Source organism: Meleagris gallopavo, chromosome 6 (genome assembly GCF_905368555.1).
Source record: "Meleagris gallopavo chromosome 6, MGAL_WU_HG_1.1, whole genome shotgun sequence".
NCBI lineage: Eukaryota > Metazoa > Chordata > Aves > Galliformes > Phasianidae > Meleagris > Meleagris gallopavo.
The window spans coordinates 4249252-4269221 of record NC_139409.1 but is presented as its reverse complement, the minus strand read 5'-3'; the positions used below and the strand labels follow the sequence as shown (position 1 = coordinate 4269221).

The 19970-nt window shown below is 42.7% G+C and overlaps 1 protein-coding gene across 3 annotated transcripts in view; it reads right to left on the bottom strand.

The window, feature by feature from the left end:
- The window catches only part of CRHR2 (corticotropin releasing hormone receptor 2), a 130693-nt gene that overhangs the window by 57059 nt on the left and 53664 nt on the right, over positions 1 to 19970 (bottom strand). For all 3 annotated transcript variants that reach the window (XM_085226939.1, XM_010712320.4, XM_003206922.5), the window contains one exon: positions 334 to 419. In XM_085226939.1, the coding sequence (XP_085083065.1) occupies positions 334 to 419 (86 nt within the window). The remainder of the gene's footprint in view (positions 1 to 333; positions 420 to 19970) is intronic.

Below are 19970 nucleotides of genomic sequence, written 5' to 3'. Positions count from 1 at the left end.
CCCAATGAAGCTTCTGGTATTATTGCTCTTATTAATAACATTTACTGTAGCAGCTGTAGGCTCTCAACAAAGCTGAGAAGGATCTGCATAAACATACAACGTCAGAGACAGAATCTAGTAAAGCATCCTTTGTTTTTTAATAAAAATTTGAGTAGGAAATGTGGAGAATGGATTAATAATCTGACTGAACTCACAGGGAGGATTCATTGCAGAGACAGAAATGGAATCCAGCTCAGAAACCCCAAATTAGTATGTTAACCTTAAGCTTGGCTTTGCATTCATATATGCTGAGAAATGACACTGAGAAGAACGAAGGAAAGGAAAAATACAGACCTTGTCATCCAGAATAGGCTCACACTGAGAGTAGTTTATCTTGGAAGCCCACGTCCCATTGCCCAGGCATTCTCTGTAGGCATTTCCTGGTAGGGACCAAAATAAAAGAGAAATGAACACTCTGTGCTAGAGTTCAGTCTAACACATTCATGTCATTAAGAAGAGGTGAACAGTACAGATTATTCACAGCGCAAATCAGCAATATCCCAACCTCCATGGGGACTGAAGACTAGGACAGCCTGCCAAAAGGAGGGAAGAAGAGAAATAAGGGATGTAAGTACATCTTAGAGACCATCAGTTTATCAAGATATTTACTGGTAACAGTTTCCATAAAAAAATGGGTTTGAAAGACAGCAAAGGCATGGAATAGAGATTTCAAGAGAAAACTTAACGTGTCTACAAAAGGTGTATTCAAACACAGGCAGAAAGGTTCAGGTTTTAAGTGTTCCAACTAGGAAAATACTATGCATGTAGTAAACATTGCTCCACTCTCCTCTTATCCCATTGTAAACCCAATACTGGATATTGATTTTCTAGAATCTTCCAGTGCAACAGCATTACTGATAAATTCTGCAAGGAATCTGAAAGAGGAGGAAGACAACCACACCTCCCAACCATGGGACGGGCAGGTGCTGTGGAGGTCACACATGAACAGACCTTAGAAACGGGTAGGATGCATTCACCCATCTTCTATGAAAAAGAAAACCCTTCTGATCTCTTTCCAAGGTGCCATTTCTCCCAAGCCATGAGTGAAAATCAGCAATTACTTCACTGAAGAACAGAGATTTCGCATCCAGTTGCAATGTCACCCTGAGGAGCTCCGGGAACTGTCTGCATTGGAAGTGGGGTAAGGGGTTCAACATCTGGTAAGAACTCAAAATTCAGGGAGGTACCTATACAGAATAAAATACCTTCTCCCAAACATGAAAAGCACAGCTAGTCCCATGAAACAAACTTTTCCATGCTTATTTTCAGCTGTCTTAAAAACAAGAAAGTTGAAGTAAAACAGGAAATTCAGATCCCCAAAGGATACATATAACTTCCTAATGAACTCTTCATGAGTTCTTTCTGCCCTTTATCCGATTTCTTGCTGGGACTTTGCCATGGTCAATCAGTATAATTCAACACAGCCATCAGGAAAATAAGATGTCAAGTGAAAGCATCAGATTGAATGCTCTTAAAAGTGCTGTTGGCAATAGGCAATGAAAAAAGCCACTGAGAAGAGTTGAAAAGGTGCTTTTTGCTGTAGAGAAGGGAAGTCCACATGGAAAGCAACCAGGAACAACCATTCACCTACATGCTCCAGGTTACACCGTATCTGTTCAGACCACTGAACTTCATGCAGTTCTTTTCTACTTGCACGGTTTCTTCTTGCAGAGACATGGCCAAAAGAAATGACTGCTAACATCTGGATCAACTAAGAAAACTTAGGCTAAAAGTAAAGTCCTCCGTTTCCATTTCTGTCAGCTATTACTGGCAAATTCATGCAGTCCCTGCTCCTTCTCACAGTAAAATCAGGTACAGACTGCCATTTTCCGTGCAATTTTACATGCAATTTTCACCTGAGAAAGAAGCAGGTGATTAGGCTTCTTTCCTCACTGATGCTTATTACTATTCAACATACCAGGCTAAATATGCCTCAAGACATCTTTTCCCCTCTTCTCTGAGAGCAGATCTGAGTGGCATTCAAGAAGCCAGATCCGAGGAACAGTGCTGAAAGTCCCTCACTTTGGCTGCTCCTTTTGGCCAAGGATGCAGCCCTCTGTGCAGAACAGTTGCAGACTTTGAGTCTCTGTACCAAACACCTGGCTCTCCAAGATAGACAGTGGGAAGCTTTGGTACTTACTCTGATCCTGAATCCCACTTTCAGGATATCATCCATGAGAAACCCAGAGAGGAAGGGCACATTTGAATCAGTGTTACTCATCCACCCAAAAAGGAAAACCACTCTTCTTCTCATGCCCCAGATGAGAAATTGGCAGCAAACAGAAATAGCTTGAAGTTGGGTGAAGGAGAGGGGAAGTGTCAAAACCAGGGGAAGAAGAACCATTTGACTCGTGGCTCCCTTCCAAGACTCCTTTTGGTTGATAACAAATATTGGGCTTTCTTTCCCCATCCCCACATACTCCTTCCACTTCTCAGCGCTATTTCCATTTTACAGGTATGAAAACAGAAGCAAAACACGTGCACAACTTCCTGAAATTGACCTGGCAGGACTGTAACAGAGTTAGAAACCACCACAAACCGTGCCTTCTCCTTTATCAGTCCACGGTGCCTCCGTCTCCTCACTGCACCTCCCCTGCTCATTACAACCTTCTTTACAGAAGGATAAATGACTTTTCACAGAACAGGATGGCCACCTGAAAATCCTCCCAGCAAAGAAATGAACACTATCACTATCTGAGAAATAATCCTGTCAAACGAGGCTCCCATGGCCCGCAGTGAATCACTGGAGGCACCCAGCTATTCCTCTGGGTTCACACTAGCTGACTGTGACATTAAACATCTACTGAGGGTTCTTTCGATCTCCTCTTTCTTACTGTCAGATATTCAAAGAGGGTCTTTTCCTATCCTTTTTCATCTGGGCTGACATAGTTGGACAATGCAAAAAGGTCCCATTGAAGGTCACAAAGCTCTGTTTTCACATGAAACCTCACTAATAAAATGGATGGGAGTCCTATGGTCAGTCTGGGATTCGTAGTCAAATCTGACTTCTGCATGGGCTTGTCACTATCACCAGAGAGAAGAGTGTAGTGCTGCCCCTCTGCTTCTCTATCATGAACAATCATCTTAATTCTTTCCATAGTGACCAAAGGTTCTTTCATAGACCCCTACTTACTGCCAAAAGTGGAATAGAAAAGGTGAGATAACACAGACTGGACTCAATGACAAGCTGAGTCATTAGGACATGAGGAGTTGTAGCGATGATCAAAACACCAGAGACAGCAATAGAAGGCAGACACACCTCAGCTCTGGAGTATGTAATGAAAGAGAAGAGAGAAACCACTAGTGATTTTACAAAAAGAACTCTGTGATCTCTTTGGCTATTAAGCAGAAGAATATTCCTCCACACCTGTTTTTCCAACGAGAACTGGTTTTAATGTGCTTCTTGCTGTAACAATTACTGCACTTTGCTTTCAAGCTCTGTGTACAGGAGACTGGATGGAGTCCATTTGCTCTTAGTCATTCTCATGAAAAAGGAGCAAAAAGGAAGATTTGTGATGGAGAACTCCATTGTAGGAGCACACAATGAATGCCCATGAAGACAATAGATACAGGATCTTTCTAGGGCAACAATAGCTAATGATAGCTAATGCACTATTTCTTTGTAGTGAAACAAATGGTGGCAATTTTCATTTCCTTAGACAAATGGGATGCTGAGGAACGCAGTGTATTTTCACTTCTCTCGCCTCACTGACTTTTTTCTAAGGATCACATACATAAAATTAATGAAGAGGTTTTTGGAAGTTGTAACTTCTGGCTATTTGTGCCCTGTGTGTACTTGCACACATGTAATACAATCAGACAAGCAGATTTAATCTTTGTGCAAGCAAAAAAATGAGCAGCGGATGAGTCATGATGACATAGGCAACAGACAGCCATTATACACACAACTTCTGACACACAATGTGATATTAATTTCTCTGCCCTCAGCTATGGCCTCTTCTTTGACTTTGAAAACGTTGATTTCCTTTCACTGCAGATTATTAGCAACACTTCTGGCTCTTGATTGCTTCCGCTTAATCATCATGCCAAGGGACAGGAAAGGAGGTAAAAGGGGAATCCCTGAATAGCAAGAAATACTCAGTAGTGCTCAGCCCTTCACTCAGGTTGCTAGCTTCCAAAAAATATACTTCGCCCCCTCCAGCCCAGCCACTAAAACACGGACATTTTCATGTTCTTAGGAATGATTCAGCCATACAGACCATGGTCATACTCCATCAATAAAGCCAGTGACAGCTATGGAACTATTCCCAGAGTCAATTGCAGCAATTGCAGCCCTTCAGACAGCACTGCTGAATCTTCCACTGCTGCTCTTGCTTGGTGGCTGCTGCTTTGACAGCAGGATGCCAAGCCCTGAGTCTACACACCAACCAGTATTTCAGCTCCAGCTGTCTAAAATTAGTTTTGAAACCTTTATTCACCTACATACACAGAGACAGAGGAAATAAAAGCCTCTGCAGCATGGTGAGGACACTGCAGATAGCAGCACGGTGCCAAATCTCCCTCAGTTTTTGGAGAAGCTTGCCCAGCTCAGTCTATTTTTTACCATTCTTTTCTGAATAAAGTTAGAAAAAAACTATCAAATAACTACAGGAATGTTTCACTTGCATACATACATACAAACTCACGCATACACTACATTAAACTTGATCTGCTCTTAGTGGAGAATAACTGAGAAATTCCAAGACGAAGGTCAAAGGTTCCTTAAGTGGGGAAGAAAAATACAGTGTCACTTAATTTTATCTGAACACAGAGCATGATAATCACAATTCTATCAGTATGGGAGGAAATATGATTGTTAAGAAACCCCGGCCCGTCTGTTGTTTAGATAAAGAGAAGTAGATCAACTTGGATTTGAGCAATGTATCCCCAACAGCCCATAAGTCAGTAAGGGATAATGACAGAATCATAGAATTGCTCAGGTTGGAAAAGACCCTCAAGATCATCAAGTCCAACCTCAACCTAACCATACTATCCTAACTCTAACAACCCATAATGATACAGATTTGACAAGGAAGGTCTTGTAGAAGCTTGTAGACTTTATTCGTTTATTCCATAATACAAATAGAACTTGGTCAGGCTGGATGGGGCTCTGAGCACCTGCTGGAGCTGTAGGTGTCCCTGTTCCCTGCAGGGGAGTTGGACCAGATGGCCTTTACAGGTCCTTTCCAACACAAACAGTTCTGTGATTCTGATTTTGAAGGATTCCTCACACTCAAGATAGTTGGTCTTAGATAAGAGGGGGAGACATCAAAACTGTTTTCAGCTTTGCTTATCACCCTTTCAGCATCCCTGCCAATCCATACCACGATGAGCCTGGGGAAAGTCTAGAAAAATGAAGTGTGACTTGTTGCTACCTAAATTCATGCAAAATAAATTCCTCCCCGACAAAGTACACTTTATGAACAGAACTGCCAGAGATTCCTCTAAAAGATTCCTCAGTCTTCTGTTTAATGAGGAAATGATTCAGCAACATTCAATATTTATCGTCCCAATTGTGATTTCCATACTTTTCTAATACATTCTGGACTTAGGAACTCAAATTAGAGACTCATTCTGATACTTTGAAATCACTGAATTTGGGTGATGGTGATAAATGATGGTATTCAGTGTATCTGCTTCAAAATTGCAAGTCTTCACATGAACATTTTACCATATCAGTACCATTTTACCATCAGTACCATATCAGTAACCATTACCATCAGGCAACAAAAGCACATGCACACGGAGTAGCCATGAAAGCTGTATCACAGGACACTACTATGCTCTGGAAGAACTTAAAAAACACAGCTTAGTATCAATGGTTTACATCAACTTCAGAGTTAAAACCTTGACTTTCATTTCATTTCCAAAAGCAGATGATGTGGCACTTCCGAATGGAATTTACAAAGAGGGGTATTAGATGTGTGTGTTATTTATTTTTCTCTCCTTTATCACCTGTTTTGAAGAAAATAAAATCTCTTGTGAATTGATAATCCAATCTGTATGGATTGGCCTGGCGGCAGGTTTGTATTTAGTCAGTAAAACTCTATTAAAAGCATGAAATAAACAAGAGATGAATGGAGGGGAAATAAAACTGGATACAATCTTCAGCAGGCAGTTAACCACATCCTTGCAGTCATTAGCAGGTGAAAGACAAGAGGCACTGCATGCAAGCACTACTGTAATGGAGCTTATCTTTGATGACTGGGGCGAAGCTGATTTTTAAGAAGAGTTTCATCATATCATAGAATCACATCATAGATATGATTTATCATCTTGCTGTGCCTCACGGAGATGACTTTGACACGGTATGCATTTCCAGTCGTCATTAAAACTAGAAATCTGCCTTCTCCAGCTATTTATACCTTTTGTCCTGGATCCCACGTGCCCAAAAATAATGAGACAAGTTCATCTGATGCTGGATCAAAGGAATAAACAGGCAAATTAATAAATAAATAAAGCATGGTTTGTTAAGTTCTGAGCTGTGCACAGCTAGGGGTACCAGAGTGCAGGCTGGGTGCTGAGGCCCTCAACCAGACAATCAAATCCCCACTCAACAAAGTCTCTATAAAGCACACTTTCAAAAGAGGAGAGCTGTGGCATCCTCAGAGAAGCACGGATGCAGCAAATGACTGGAATGCACAGCTGGTCATGGTGTCCATCTCCCTGCTGATAGGATTTGTTCAGCCCAGATGAAAAAGAATGAGCCCCAAGAAGTTCTAGTAATGGCTTCGTAAAACTATTTCGGAGAGTCTGCTAAACCTAAGAGAGTCTGCTAATACTGGGATTTTATTTTATTGTATTTTTGCTATCATCTTGGTGGGAAAAGTCTATTAAAACAATTATTAAACTCTTCTTGTCTCCTGAAAAACAACTCAAGAACAATAATAATAAAAATAAAAAAAAATCCCTTAACATTCTATCCTCAAACATTACAGAATCACAGAACGGTTTGGGTTGGAAGGAACCTTTAAGATCCTCCAGTTCCAACCCCCTGCTATAGGCAGGGATATCTCCCTTTAGACCAGGTTGCTCACAGCCCCATCCAGCCTGGCCACTGTACCCATTTTACAACACAGGGAACTTCAGCTCTGTTCCTTCCACCACTGGCCTTCAAGGAGGAACTTAAATCCAAGTCAGTGGATTTGTTCCGTTTAGAATCTCCTGATCACAGGGATTTGCCAACTTCTCCCAGTGTTTCCTCCAGTATTTAAAACTAAATAGTTGTATTTTGTGTACCCCGAAGTGACAGCCACTATGCTTTGGTAAAAAAAAAAAAAAAAAAAAAAAAGTTCTATTTCACTTTTAGTTAGAGCTTCCATCTCTAAATAATTTTTATTCAATTTAAAACCGTGTTTAATAGAAGACATTTCACTTGGTATCAAGCAGAACTTTTTCTTAGGTGCTTATCCACTGTGATAAACAATAAAAACAAAAGCAACTTCATGATAGGGGAGACCTCATTGTGGCCTTCCAATAGTTGAAGGAAGCATATAAACAGGAGGAGGCACGACTGTTTATGAGGGTGGATAGTGATAGGACAAAGCGGAATGGTTTTAAATTGAGACAGGGGAGGTTTAGGTTAGATATTAGGAGGAATTTTCTCACACAGAGGGTGGTGAGGCACTGGAACAGGTTGCCCAAGGAGGCTGTGGATGCCCCATCCCTGCAGGCATTCAAGGCCAGGCTGGATGTGGCTCTGGGCAGCCTGGGCTGCTGGTTGGTGACCCTGCACACAGCAGGGGGTTGGAACTGAATGAGCACTGTGGTCCTTTTCAACCCAGGCCGTTCTATGAGTCTATGACAGAAGCTCCTCACATTGACTGCTCAGATCTCATAGGATCCAATGAGACAGAAAACAAAGCTGTGTTGTATAAAGGATATGTCACTACATGTGTATGCTATTCTTAGCCCTTTTTCAAAGTCCCAGAAAAACAGCAAGCCTCCAAAGATAGGGACTGAATCATGAGCAATGAATTATTTATTCATGTGCATCCTTCCCACCTGAGACGTGTGATGGGTTTCTTCTGAATGTTGCAGTGACAAGCTGGAGCCAGGTAGGCTTCACTGAGCATCAGTCTGCTGCTTGCTATTTCTAGAAACCAGAAGTGACAGTGGTAGCACTTGGATGCAATTGTAACAGCACTCAGATGTGCGTGAGAGTGAAAAGAAAAACATCTCTCCACATACTTCATTTGTGTGTGAAGGAGACATTCAGACAAAAATAAGGAGAGGAAAGAAGAGTTATCCGACCAACACTTATTGTTCTGTATGCCAGCAAACACCATCCTGAGAGCCAGCCTTTGTACAAAGGGGTGTTTGCAGATATCACACTGTCATTTTGGGTTTTTTTTTTTGATATTGATCTTGAATGCTTATGCACTTACAGGTGGGGGTTGGAAGGCAGACAAATAGTACTTCAGGCAATGAATGTTCCCCTAGAAAAATATGTCTGACCTCAGCTTTATCCGCCCACCAATCTGATGTTTCTCCAGGCTTGAAAGCACATCAGAACCGCTGCTCAGCTTTCTATTGTTTTCCTTTGCCAGAAATTCTAAAATGCTTTACAAGAAACTCAAGCAGTCTAATGATGCTCACTTTCTGTATTGATTTCTTATCTGCTACAGAGCTCAAGTGATTCACCCAGGTCACACAACGTGTCAAAAAGCAAAGTCAGGAAAGGAACTTTTAAGGAGTTTAGAAATCCTCCAGACTTCTTCACTTCAGAAAACAAATCTCCAGATTTCCAACCCGAGGCCCATGAGACATACTGATAAAGTTTACAGTCTAAACAACATCATCTCAGTTCAGAGTTTCTGATGCTGATGGACCTCTGCTCTGCTCGCTCTTGTCCTAGGCTGGGGCTGCCTGCCTGCAAATATACCCTTACCAACACATTAAGACAGACCCCACGGAATAAACTGCACAAAGCACTCAGAAACGTGGCACTATATATCTTTGATCCATGAAATTCCTGCGAATATGAAATAATGGAAAACAAAGTACACGTTCTTTTTGACTTTCCAATTCCCTTCCAATCAATGCCACACAGTTCTTCTCGGGAAATATAAACACATCTTTCAGAACTTTTCACTTCTTTGACTCATCCGAGGTTAACAAAACCTGTGCAATAAAGGACATCTCCAATACAGTGTACATTCTGTCTCTTTACATCCTCATTTGGAGCTGGTTCAGGACTGAGGTGTGAATGGTGTTAAACCAGTTGTCCTTTCCCAAAACAATCACTCCTTAGAAGCATGACTCAGGAACTAGCCTGGAAACTGCTTTGTCATCCCTGCTTACAACACCTATTAATCACTCGGCAAAATAATCATTATTCAATTCTACAATTGCCCATCTGCAAGGGGAGGTCATCACGTACACACTGCTAGATGGACATCAAGTTCTATTCAAGACGTCCCATGGTGTCCAAGGCATGGACATCAAGGCTCCTGATGGACTCCTTGTCCTCAGTCAAGGACATCACAGACAGAACTCTAATCTTATGTTTAAGCAAGCAAGTTGATCCCTAGGGACTGCAGTCACCACAGGGCATGCAGAGACTCAGCAGACCAGTGGCTGTTCACTTCGTGTAGCTGTCCTGAACAGAGCTGCCATTAGATGTGGAACAACCACTCCTACGCCTCTTCTAAAAGCTTCTCACACTTGAAATCTGGATGATTTAGTTGTTCTAAGGAAGGCTATTATCCAAGTAGTGCTCATCGGGGTCACACACAAATTACTACAAGTATGTGGGAAGATCCATGTATAGAGATACACAGAAAACGTGAGAAGGCTTCATCTAAGAAAAAGTTCTCGCTGTTGGTCAGTCCAACAGGCCATTGGTTCTCCCCTCATTCTGTGGTGGGTCTGAGTCACTGCAAAGCAACAAACTGGGAGGAGAGATATCATTACCAGGGCTGAAGCCCAGCTTGTTTCTCAGCTTGATCAACTTGGAGAGCACAGAGCTATGAAGCTCCCTTCTGGGATGCTATCAGGACCGATAATAATATTTGAACTTTATAATAATTGCCTCGTAGCTGAAATTCAGAATTCAATTAGTCACTTGCCGTAATTACTGAACGCACTGAGAAATGGCAGTGACAACAAGAAGAGGTGTAACTGTGCTTTATTACCCACAGATAAAGCACAGTGGAATTAAGAAGCACTATGATCTGATTAGCACAGCAGTAGGAGAGAGGGGAAAGCAGCCTGAAGGTGGACTTGTCCTCAGCCAGGAGACAACGTGTGCCAGGATCTGCAACACCTGACTACCACACCGTCAGCATTTGGGTTTTGTCTGTCAGGAATGTTTATCTGAACAGTTGTGCAGCTTTGCAGGGATTTTTATTGTTGGCTGCCTATTCATAGAATCACAGAATGGCCTGGGTTGAAAAGGAGCACAATGATCATCCAGTTCCAACCCCCTGCTGTGTGCAGGGTCACCAACCAGCAGCCCAGGCTGCCCAGAGCCACATCCAGCCTGGCCTTGAATGCCTGCAGGGATGGAGCATCCACAACCTCCTTGGGCAACCTGTTCCTGTGTGTATTCCAGTGTTCCAATGTATTCATTTCAGACTGTTGTCTGGATCATAATCTAGTATTTTATAAGAATCATCTCCTCTTGGAAAATTCCAGTCTTCCAGGTTGATCAGACAGATCCTGTTACACTTACACGTGGGCTGGTGTAACGCTGACGGGCAGTGAAGCTCCATCCTACTGATCTCTCACTCCTTTCTCCTCAGTGCAGGCATGGTACAGATGTTGATTTGTCAAAGTTGTGCCTACCAGCTTTCATAACTAACTGTGATACCAGAGCTTAAAAACTCCAGGTGCTTCTCAGCAGATACGGGCCAGCCCATTCTGCTGAGCCACAGCCTTCTTCCTAAAAATATAACTTCAAAAGGGGTAAGAATGGGCAAGTTGTCCCAATTTCTGTGAAGACAACTTGATTCTCAATAATACAAAATCCCTCCTAACCCCACCATCCCGCAGGTTGAGCTAAAAACTCAAGACCAAGGGCTTGAATTTTGATTGCTGAGATGAGTGCTGATGTGACAGGATATAAACAGCTCCTATAAGCTGGTGCAGATCAGGTTTGTTGGAAATAAGAAGGCAAAGTCCCTGCAGACAGAGGGAAATACAACAGTAATTCTAAGTCTTGAAGACCTATTACACCTAATAATAGCACTTTGCTTTCTGTTGATTGTTTTTCCCTATAAATGCCTCCCTTCTCCCACTGGGGAGCAGGATAAGGAAGGTTTGAGAACAAATTCATGAAAACACTTGGCAGGAGAAAAGCAACACCCACCTCACATCTTTCTTCTTTCTTTTCAAAGAGGAATGGAGAAAAATTTGTTAAAGAAATTGTGTTAAAGAGCACCGGGCTTGAGCTCCAGTTTTGCCTCTCTGTCTACCAGCTTTTCCATGATCACCCCTGAATCCAGTTCCAAAAGGTCCATTGAATAAATAACACAAACTGAGCACAGCACTGCTACAGGGAACACTGTGTCCAGAGATGTTTCACCTGGTAAGAAGAGAGGCAGGCACCAGCTGACTTTAAAAATGCGCTATGTGTTATGTTGCTAACACATCTAATCGTTAGATCCTGAATTTGAATGCCCAACTTCTAAACTACCCAGGGCTCCCCTTCCTATGCCTTATATCATTGCTTCCATAGCTGTAAACACTGACACATTTGCATGTTTTCCCTACAGTGTAGCACGAAACATGAATCATGTTCCTATCCCATCCTCTAGGACAGTATGTATAAAAACCTTAAGTGGAAATATAATTTCTGTTAGGTTCCTGATTCATCTAACATTCACTAGTACTGGAGAGGTAGCACAGAATTACTCAATTTGCAAGTGATAGCACAAACGAAGTGATAAAGCTCTGTTCTAAGAGGGGACTGCAAAAGACCACATTGTTTTGTGGGGGGTTGTTTTCATGGACACAACTCCTTCTGACTCAGAAAAGGGGGATCCAAGATGTGTGTTTGGCATTCTGAGTGCAAGATGGGGCTGTCTGCAGTGCTCTCTTTCTCTGCTGGTGCAGCTCCCCAAGGCATCTCCTAGCTCCCACCCTAATGAACTTTCTGCTTATACGAAATGCCCACATGCACAATTTGCTGAGCGACCACATGTTGGCCAGGAAGCCATGATTAATCTGTAACAAGCTCAGGCAGATGGGAAAAGAGGAAGAGAGGCTGTTCCCCTGACATAACCTTATTAACACAATGCATCCGTCATCTGGAAAACCTGCTGTTATGTGGGAAGGTGCTTTCTTATCAGCTGATAATTATTATCTCTTTGGGGGTTTGAAATGGCATGGGAGGGAGAGGGGAGATTTAAAAATCTCTTCTAATTTTGTAGCATACAGTGGGTTCTGTCAGCACATGCTGTGACAGCCTAAGAAAAGCATTTCAGCAGCTTCGTTTTTTGGCTGTGCTTTCTGATGGGTCTTAAAAGCCCGAGCTCATTTTGACTAAGAGTGATTGGTAGGCAATCTCCGACACATCTCACTTTAGTTGGCTGGAGGTTCACCACAGATTGATAATTGTTGCGTGGCAGTTCCCATGTCGCCACACCAGACCCACATATATGTGATTTTATGGCTGTCTGTAACACAATTCCATAAAACCCTGCTGTGAAAAGGGTCGGGGTTTCAAAGCAGGCTGTGAGACATCCTTATAGTGATGCTCAGCCCTGAGAAGTGCCTCCTCTTGGCAGCCCGCCCCAAGAAGGACTGTTCTTTCTACGGAGAAGTCATTGTATTGGAGCTGGATGATCTTTGAGGTCCCTTCTAACTTAAGCCAATTTATGATTCAGAGGAGTCAAGGTAATACAAAATCATCTGGGCAGCCGTTTAATGCAAAAACTTCAATTGCCATGGGGTCTCTACTGCCTTTTGACCCCCCCCGTAGTTCCAGACCTGCAAGGAAATGGATGGAAATACCAAATCATCTCTTACAGACACAAAAAACTGCACACTGTGCAAATAGGAGGGTGGATACTGTAAGTGTGCTCAACATCCCAAGCCTGTCTGTGCTGGTTTCTAAGCCATCACACTCATGTCCTAGAACACTAAAGCTCCTCTTCCGTTTCTGAGATTGCTCAGGATCTTGTTCCAACCAAGAGGGAAAGGTGACTATGTTAAGGAAAAGGAAAACTTGTCTCTGCATATCATAGAATCCTATCATAGACTCATAGAATGGCCTGGGTTGAAAAGGACCACAATGCTCATCCAGTTCCAACCCCCTGCTATGTGCAGGGTCGCCAACCAGCAGACCAGGCTGCCCAGAGCCACATCCAGCCTGGCCTTGAATGCCTCCAGGGATGGGGCATCCACAGCCTCCTTGGGCAACCTGTTCCAGTGCCTCCACCACCCTCTGAGTGAAAAACTTCCTCCTATCACACCCATGCCTTCCTTCTCCCCAGGCTGACTATATAAAGCCTTCTCTTCAGCTCTAGAACTGAGGCTTTCAAAACACAGATATGTCTCACCAGCCACAGGTTTATGCACCGCCTTCCCAAAGGACAGCATAAGCACCAATGAAGCACTGGGAAAGGAAAGGAAGAGGTGAGGAGAGCAAGGCAGGCATCTCAGCACAGCACTACCCTTATGCCAATGGCAAATCCAGCAAGGACATCAGCCAAGAATGTAGGGTGGGAGAAAATGCTCTACGTGTTCAGAGAAGAAAAAAAAGATTTGGTGATGCACGATCATATTTGAAGTGTAATACATATAACTGCACAAAGGGACCATAAGGCAGGAAGCCATGGAGAGCTCCTCTCATTCAGCAGCTGATTTGATTGCTCTTTAATCAACTGCAGATTTCCTGTCATGTTGACATGGGAGACAGACACGAAGACTGCTTGCTTACAGTTGAGAATGCAAGAAGAGGATTTTTAGAACACTCAAAGCAAAACAAAAATAACAAAAAAGTGACTTTAAAAAGATTTATCATTTCCTTGCAAAGAGAACTAGAAGATCTATATATGTCAGAAAGTGCTAACCCATCTAGGAGAAATGTTTAGTGCTCACCATGTGCTTCCATTTACTCCACATTCTCCCATTTCTACACTTACTGCTTTCCTTGGTAAAAGATTTTTCTCTTCTGAAAAGTACAACATCACTGAGTACTCACAAATTAAATTTCCTTCATCGAGATAGATTTATTCCCAGTGCCCTTTCCACTTCAACTGTGGAATTGCTCCCAGAGAGCAAATGGAGTGTGCACTATTTAAACACTGGGCATTCAAATGAGGACTGTTTAATTCATATTCTGGTCCTGAACCACAAAACCCAAGCTTGCCAAAACAACTGCACTGGAGAAAAGACAAAATGCGTGAATGGACAGACAAACTGCACCACATTTCAAAGAATGCAAAGAGCGTGAAGAGGTGTCTTTAATTTCTAATGCTTTTCTGAGCAGCACAACTTGGATTTCACTTCCCAAATAACACTGAGCTACTACTGCCTTATATATTTAATGTGGAAAAGGTGATGTCAGAGTTTTTTTCTTTGATAGGCCGCCCAGGGAGGCTGTGGATGCTCTGTCACTGGAGGTGTTCAAGGCCAGGTTGGATGGGGCCCTGGGCAGCCTGGTCTGGTATTGGATATGGAGGTTGGTGGCCCTGCCTATGGCAGGGAAGTTGGAGCTTGATGATCCTTGAGGTCCCTTCCAACCCTGGCCATTCTGTGATTCTATGATTCTATGATTCTATGATAGGTGAATTAACTTCTTTACTTCTTTAAGTTAGGATGGAACTTTGTTTACCTTTAAAGAGCAGTGAATTATGTTTTAAGGCCGCACAGCCTTCACGTTCACATTACAACCGGGGTACAAAACCCCACGTTTGGTTGAAAAAAGCATGCTAGTTGTGACAGTTTAAACCTACTTCCAATTAAACGTGAACAGGAAAAAAATCTGCAGTACAATATAAAAGCATTGAAATGAGCACCCAAATCCTGAAGCCTCCTCTGTCAGAAAAATAAGCATTCACTTTTACAGTTTCCTCTGGAAATGTTCCTTTTGGCCCGGCGCCTCAGGAGCCCAAGTAAGCGCTGTTCTATTAAAGCCTAACATTATTTGTTTTCATTTCTACCCCAGGAATTTTATTTTCACAAATTGCAGTGGGGTGACCCAGTCTGTCTGCAACTGCTCTGCCCTCTCCCTTCTACACCCCTCCTGGACGGCACGTAGCTTTCTACTGAGTCGTGCACTCTCCTCCCCTGAAGGCATCTCACTCCATATGCGGGTCAGACCTTGCCTCTAGACAAGACAGAAGGAACAAAGACGTGAAAGTACATGCTGGATTTATTTTTTTTTTAAATAACAAAATGCTGTATAAAGATCCATAGCAATAAGTTCTGATTCGGTGGTGGAAACAGCTGTTCTAAGACAGGTCTCCATTGCATCCACCCAATGGAGCCCACCTGCATTCCCAATGATGACCTCAGAGAGCACACCAAGGAGAAACTGCTCTCACAGCTCCTGCACTCAAAGAAAATCTCACAGCTGAACCCTTTCACCTGCTGTAATGTGCATGGAGAGCTTTGCTGCATAGCATTTCCCAAATGAAACTTTAGTGAATAAAAGACAGCCCTGCTGTCAGTTACACAATTACTGTATACTGGGATAGTTCCCCCTCAAGGTTTTTTTTTTTTATAAGAATTTGTACCAAGAATTTTGGTTCTTCTCAGTGTCTGATCTTAATTATATCATAGACTCATCATAGAATGGCCTGGGTTGAAAAGGACCACAGTGCTCATCCAGTTCCAACCCCCTGCTGTGTGCAGGGTCAGCAACCAGCAGACCAGGCTGCCCAGAGCCACATCCAGCCTGGCCTTGAATGCCTGCAGGGATGGGGTATCCATTGTGTACAATAATATATCCTGTACAATAAGATACATCATGTAACAGTTTCTTCTGGTCATCATATGTGAAATTCAGCTAATCACCCTAATTAGCTGTTACATGATTGTACATCCAGCATATGACAGGGAGAAGCATTCAGCTTCAGAGAATTACTCAGGAATTAGTTCTGTCTACCAGAAAAGCAGAGGTCATTATCTCTGTTTAAACAGATTTACAATGCAGAGTGCATACACCAATTACCTCAAGTGCCTCTGTTACTTTAGTATTGGAAATCATTTACAAAAACCATTCACAAGATGCTTCCAATTGCAGAGAATACTGTGTGATTACACGTGACAGCAGCCAGTTCACACACCCTCCTTTCAATCCATCCACCATCTTTCTATTTACTAATGGAAAAATTTTTCCCATGGATGAGCCAAAGTCACTGACCTCAGAATTAAAACACTGAGATCACAGAATCCCAGAGCATTTGGGGTTGATGGCCTTGCAGTAACTGTGAGGGAAGCGGATTGGCAAATGCTGCTCCAATGAAAACTGAAGTTCTTAAAGACGAGTTGAATGGAGAGGAGCTAGCCAAGGAAAGCCTGGAGCTGTGAGCTGATAGCAGCAGGTGGGGAAAAGTGAGGGAGGTTCAGCTTTGGAGCAAAGTCAGAGAAGGCAGAAACACACATTCAGCTTTTATGTGCAGCTTTCAGGACCATGTTAAATAGGACATGGCTTCAGAAACTCCAGGAAAGTCTCTCTCTATATCTGTATCTATAAAAGTACTTGCAGTGAATGAAGATAATTACTTCGGATCAGTGAGTTTGTTTCAATGAAAACAAAGACCCATTTTGATATCCTTTGAACTAAGACAGCCACCCTAGAACTTAAAGTAAAAATAACAAAGCAATGCAGCCTGGTGTCTATTTTAGGAAAGGATTTGTGCTTCAGGCAAAGAGAGTTTCTCCATAGGACTTCACTAAGCTGCTAAGAGACAAAAATGGTTTTCAGGCAGCACACTGAATGAATTCTGATGGTTTTCTGAGACTGAAAAGCAGCACATTTAGCAACGGGCCAGGTGTTGAATTTAAAGCACTTACAACTCACTTAAAATTCAGGCACAGATCTCCAGTGCTGACCAAAACAGCTCCATGAGAATTACGAATGCTGGCAATATCTACCACGAAGCAATGGGAATGCAACCAACTGAACTGGGCAGTGAGAGCACAGATCCAGGTGTTGACATCTCTGTCTTTTTGTCCCTGCTGGGTTTGAGCACCAGAAACTGGAGATGGAGCTGTTACACATTTGATGCTGTTGGCACTGAGGCTACGGGTGCACCTGCAACAGCCAATAGTTGAAATCACACCTCCAGACTGCAAAGCAGACCGTGGTTCTTGGGAGAAAAAAAATAAAAATCTCCTTCCACGATCATGGCAGGATATACCACTAAGAAATGAGCTAGCTTGGGTGAAGTGCATGGAGATTCCGACCTACAACTACTACTGGGGTAACCAGCAGGGACAGGGAGGTGATTGTCCCTCTCTGCTTTGCCCTCCTGAGGCCCCATCTGGAGCACTGTGTCCAAGTCTGGGGCTCCCAATACAAGAAAAAGAGGGAGCTGTTGGAGAGGGTCCAGAGAAGGGCCACAAAGATGATCAGAGGGCTGGAGCACCTCCACTACAAAGACAGGCTGAGGGAGGTGAGAAGGATGTGGGGTGACCTCACTGCAGCCTTTCAGTACCTAAAGGGTACAGGAGGGGAATCAACTCTTTGAAAGGGCAGATAACAGCAGGACAAGGGGAAATGGTTTTAAGTTGAGGGAGGGAAGATTTAGGTTGGATGTCAGGGGGAAGTTCTTCACTATGATAGTGGTGAGGTGCTGGAACAGCTGCCCAGAGAGGCTGTGGATGCCCCATCCCTGGAGGTGTTCAAGGCCAGGTTGGATGGGGCCCTGGGCAGCCTGGTCTGGTATTAGATATGAAGGTTGGTGGCCCTGCATGTGGCAGGGGGTTGGAGATTCATGATCCTTGAGGTCCCTTCCAACCCAGGCCATTCTAAGATTCTATGATTTTGAAAAACTGTCAGAATGAGGTTTTTTGCGTTTATACCATATCTTCTGGTCTGCTAAAGGCTTTCTAGAGCCTCCTAATAGTTGCCATTTTCCATTATTTGTCTGGAGCCAAGCAAAGACCCAATCCCAAGGCACTACAGAAGCACGAGAAGAATGAAAGTAATCATCAACAATCTTATCCATACAGGAAGGAAGACAAAAATTACTGCAAACAACACCATGACAACAATGCACACAGCACAGCAAATTGCTTGCCTAGCCTTGCAAAAAATGAAATCAACTCTTCAGAAACTGCAGAGGGTCGGTTACATTTTCATACATTCATAAGATCCGTTTAAGCAGCCAGGACATTGCTAGTACTGCAGCTGAAAGCTACTTATCCACAAATAAGATTTTTAATACATTAGCACTTGCTTCCAAATGGACACAGAATTGTCTCAAGCTGTTGTTATCAATGATCTGACTCTTATTTGGCCATTTTATGCAAAGTTTCTCCCTTTTAGTCAAAGGCAGGCTGATGCAAATGGTTTCTACTCAGCACTCCTCCTTCATTACAAAATTATATGTATGATATACAACCAAATTGCATAATCTATGTAATTAGCTCATCCCAGTCATTGCTGCTGATGGAAATAGCTGTGAAGGTTGAACCGTTGGGAAAGTTAATGACATTTGTTCGTAAATAAGGACTGCAGAGTACAACTGAGCAGCTCTGCTTGTGTTTCATCCCAGAGCACATGTCGCTGAGATGACCACTGAATTAGAGCACCCAAAGGATACCAATTTAAAGCCAACACCTGCTGTAACTGGAGCAAACCAGAAGATGACTTGTGAACTGATAAATGTCCACAAGCTTGGCTTTGGGATGGACAGAGACCACTGGTGTAATGCCAAATGGTATTACTGGTGTAATCCCAGTGACAGAGCAAAGCCCCAGGGACAACCCTCCCCCTTCCCTATTTTCTTTATGTTCCTCCTCTGCTGGAAAACTCAACTGCATTTGTGGGTCTCCTGTATCTAACAGGCAATAAGCCTCCAGAAAGTCAACATACCCTCTACTTTGGTTTCAGCATGAAAAGGCAATGCACAGCCTCATCAAAGTTTACTTTCTTTTAGCATATTGTCTTTGTTTTGATTCTACAATGTCTCCATCATCTCCTGAGAGCTTGAATTCCTCTTCATTTGGTGCTGAATGATGTATCTGAAATGCATTTTCAAAAAAAAAATTCTTTGCAAAACTGAGCTCAGTTTACAGAAATTGAAGACAATTTCCACTGATAAAGCAAGACAGTTTGATAATTTATCTTCAGTGAATCAAGGAATGAGGCCAAAACCCACTGGATAGTTTATTTGACAACAGAATATGTATTACAATAGCAAATGTAGCCTAGGAAACAAACAACTCTGCATTGCAGAGAGGAGCACCAAGTAGCAGAAGAATTATGATTTTGATAACTAAGCATTCCCTTTGGCACGCAGAAAAATTGCAGGTGCTGGAGACAAGCAGATCTGCACCAAAACAAAATAAAGAGCGATAGATGAACTCCAAAAGTAGATGCTCAAATAGAGAAACATATTGGCAACTGTGATGATCACTTGCACAGATTATAAAATTAAGCTCACGCATACTTCTGTAATTCTGAGTATGTTAATCACAAATGTTCAGTTTCCCCAGATAGCCACACAGAAGGGTGCTTCCCATTCACTTCACGTTTTCTTGTTGAAAATAAAAGATTCTATTACTGAAAGAGAGCCCTGGAGACAATAATATTACAATACTGAATTCTGACAGCCTACTCAGCACCCTGCACATCTGAAAGCCGTGGTATTAAAACTCTTACAAAGGACTGCGAAACACCAATTCTGTCCTCAAAACTGTCCTTCTTGAACAGAGAAATTAATGGCACTGAGGAATAAAGGTGACACTTTATCAGAGAACTTCTTGCACTCTAAACCAAAAAAATCACAACAGAGGTCTTTAGAAGAGCT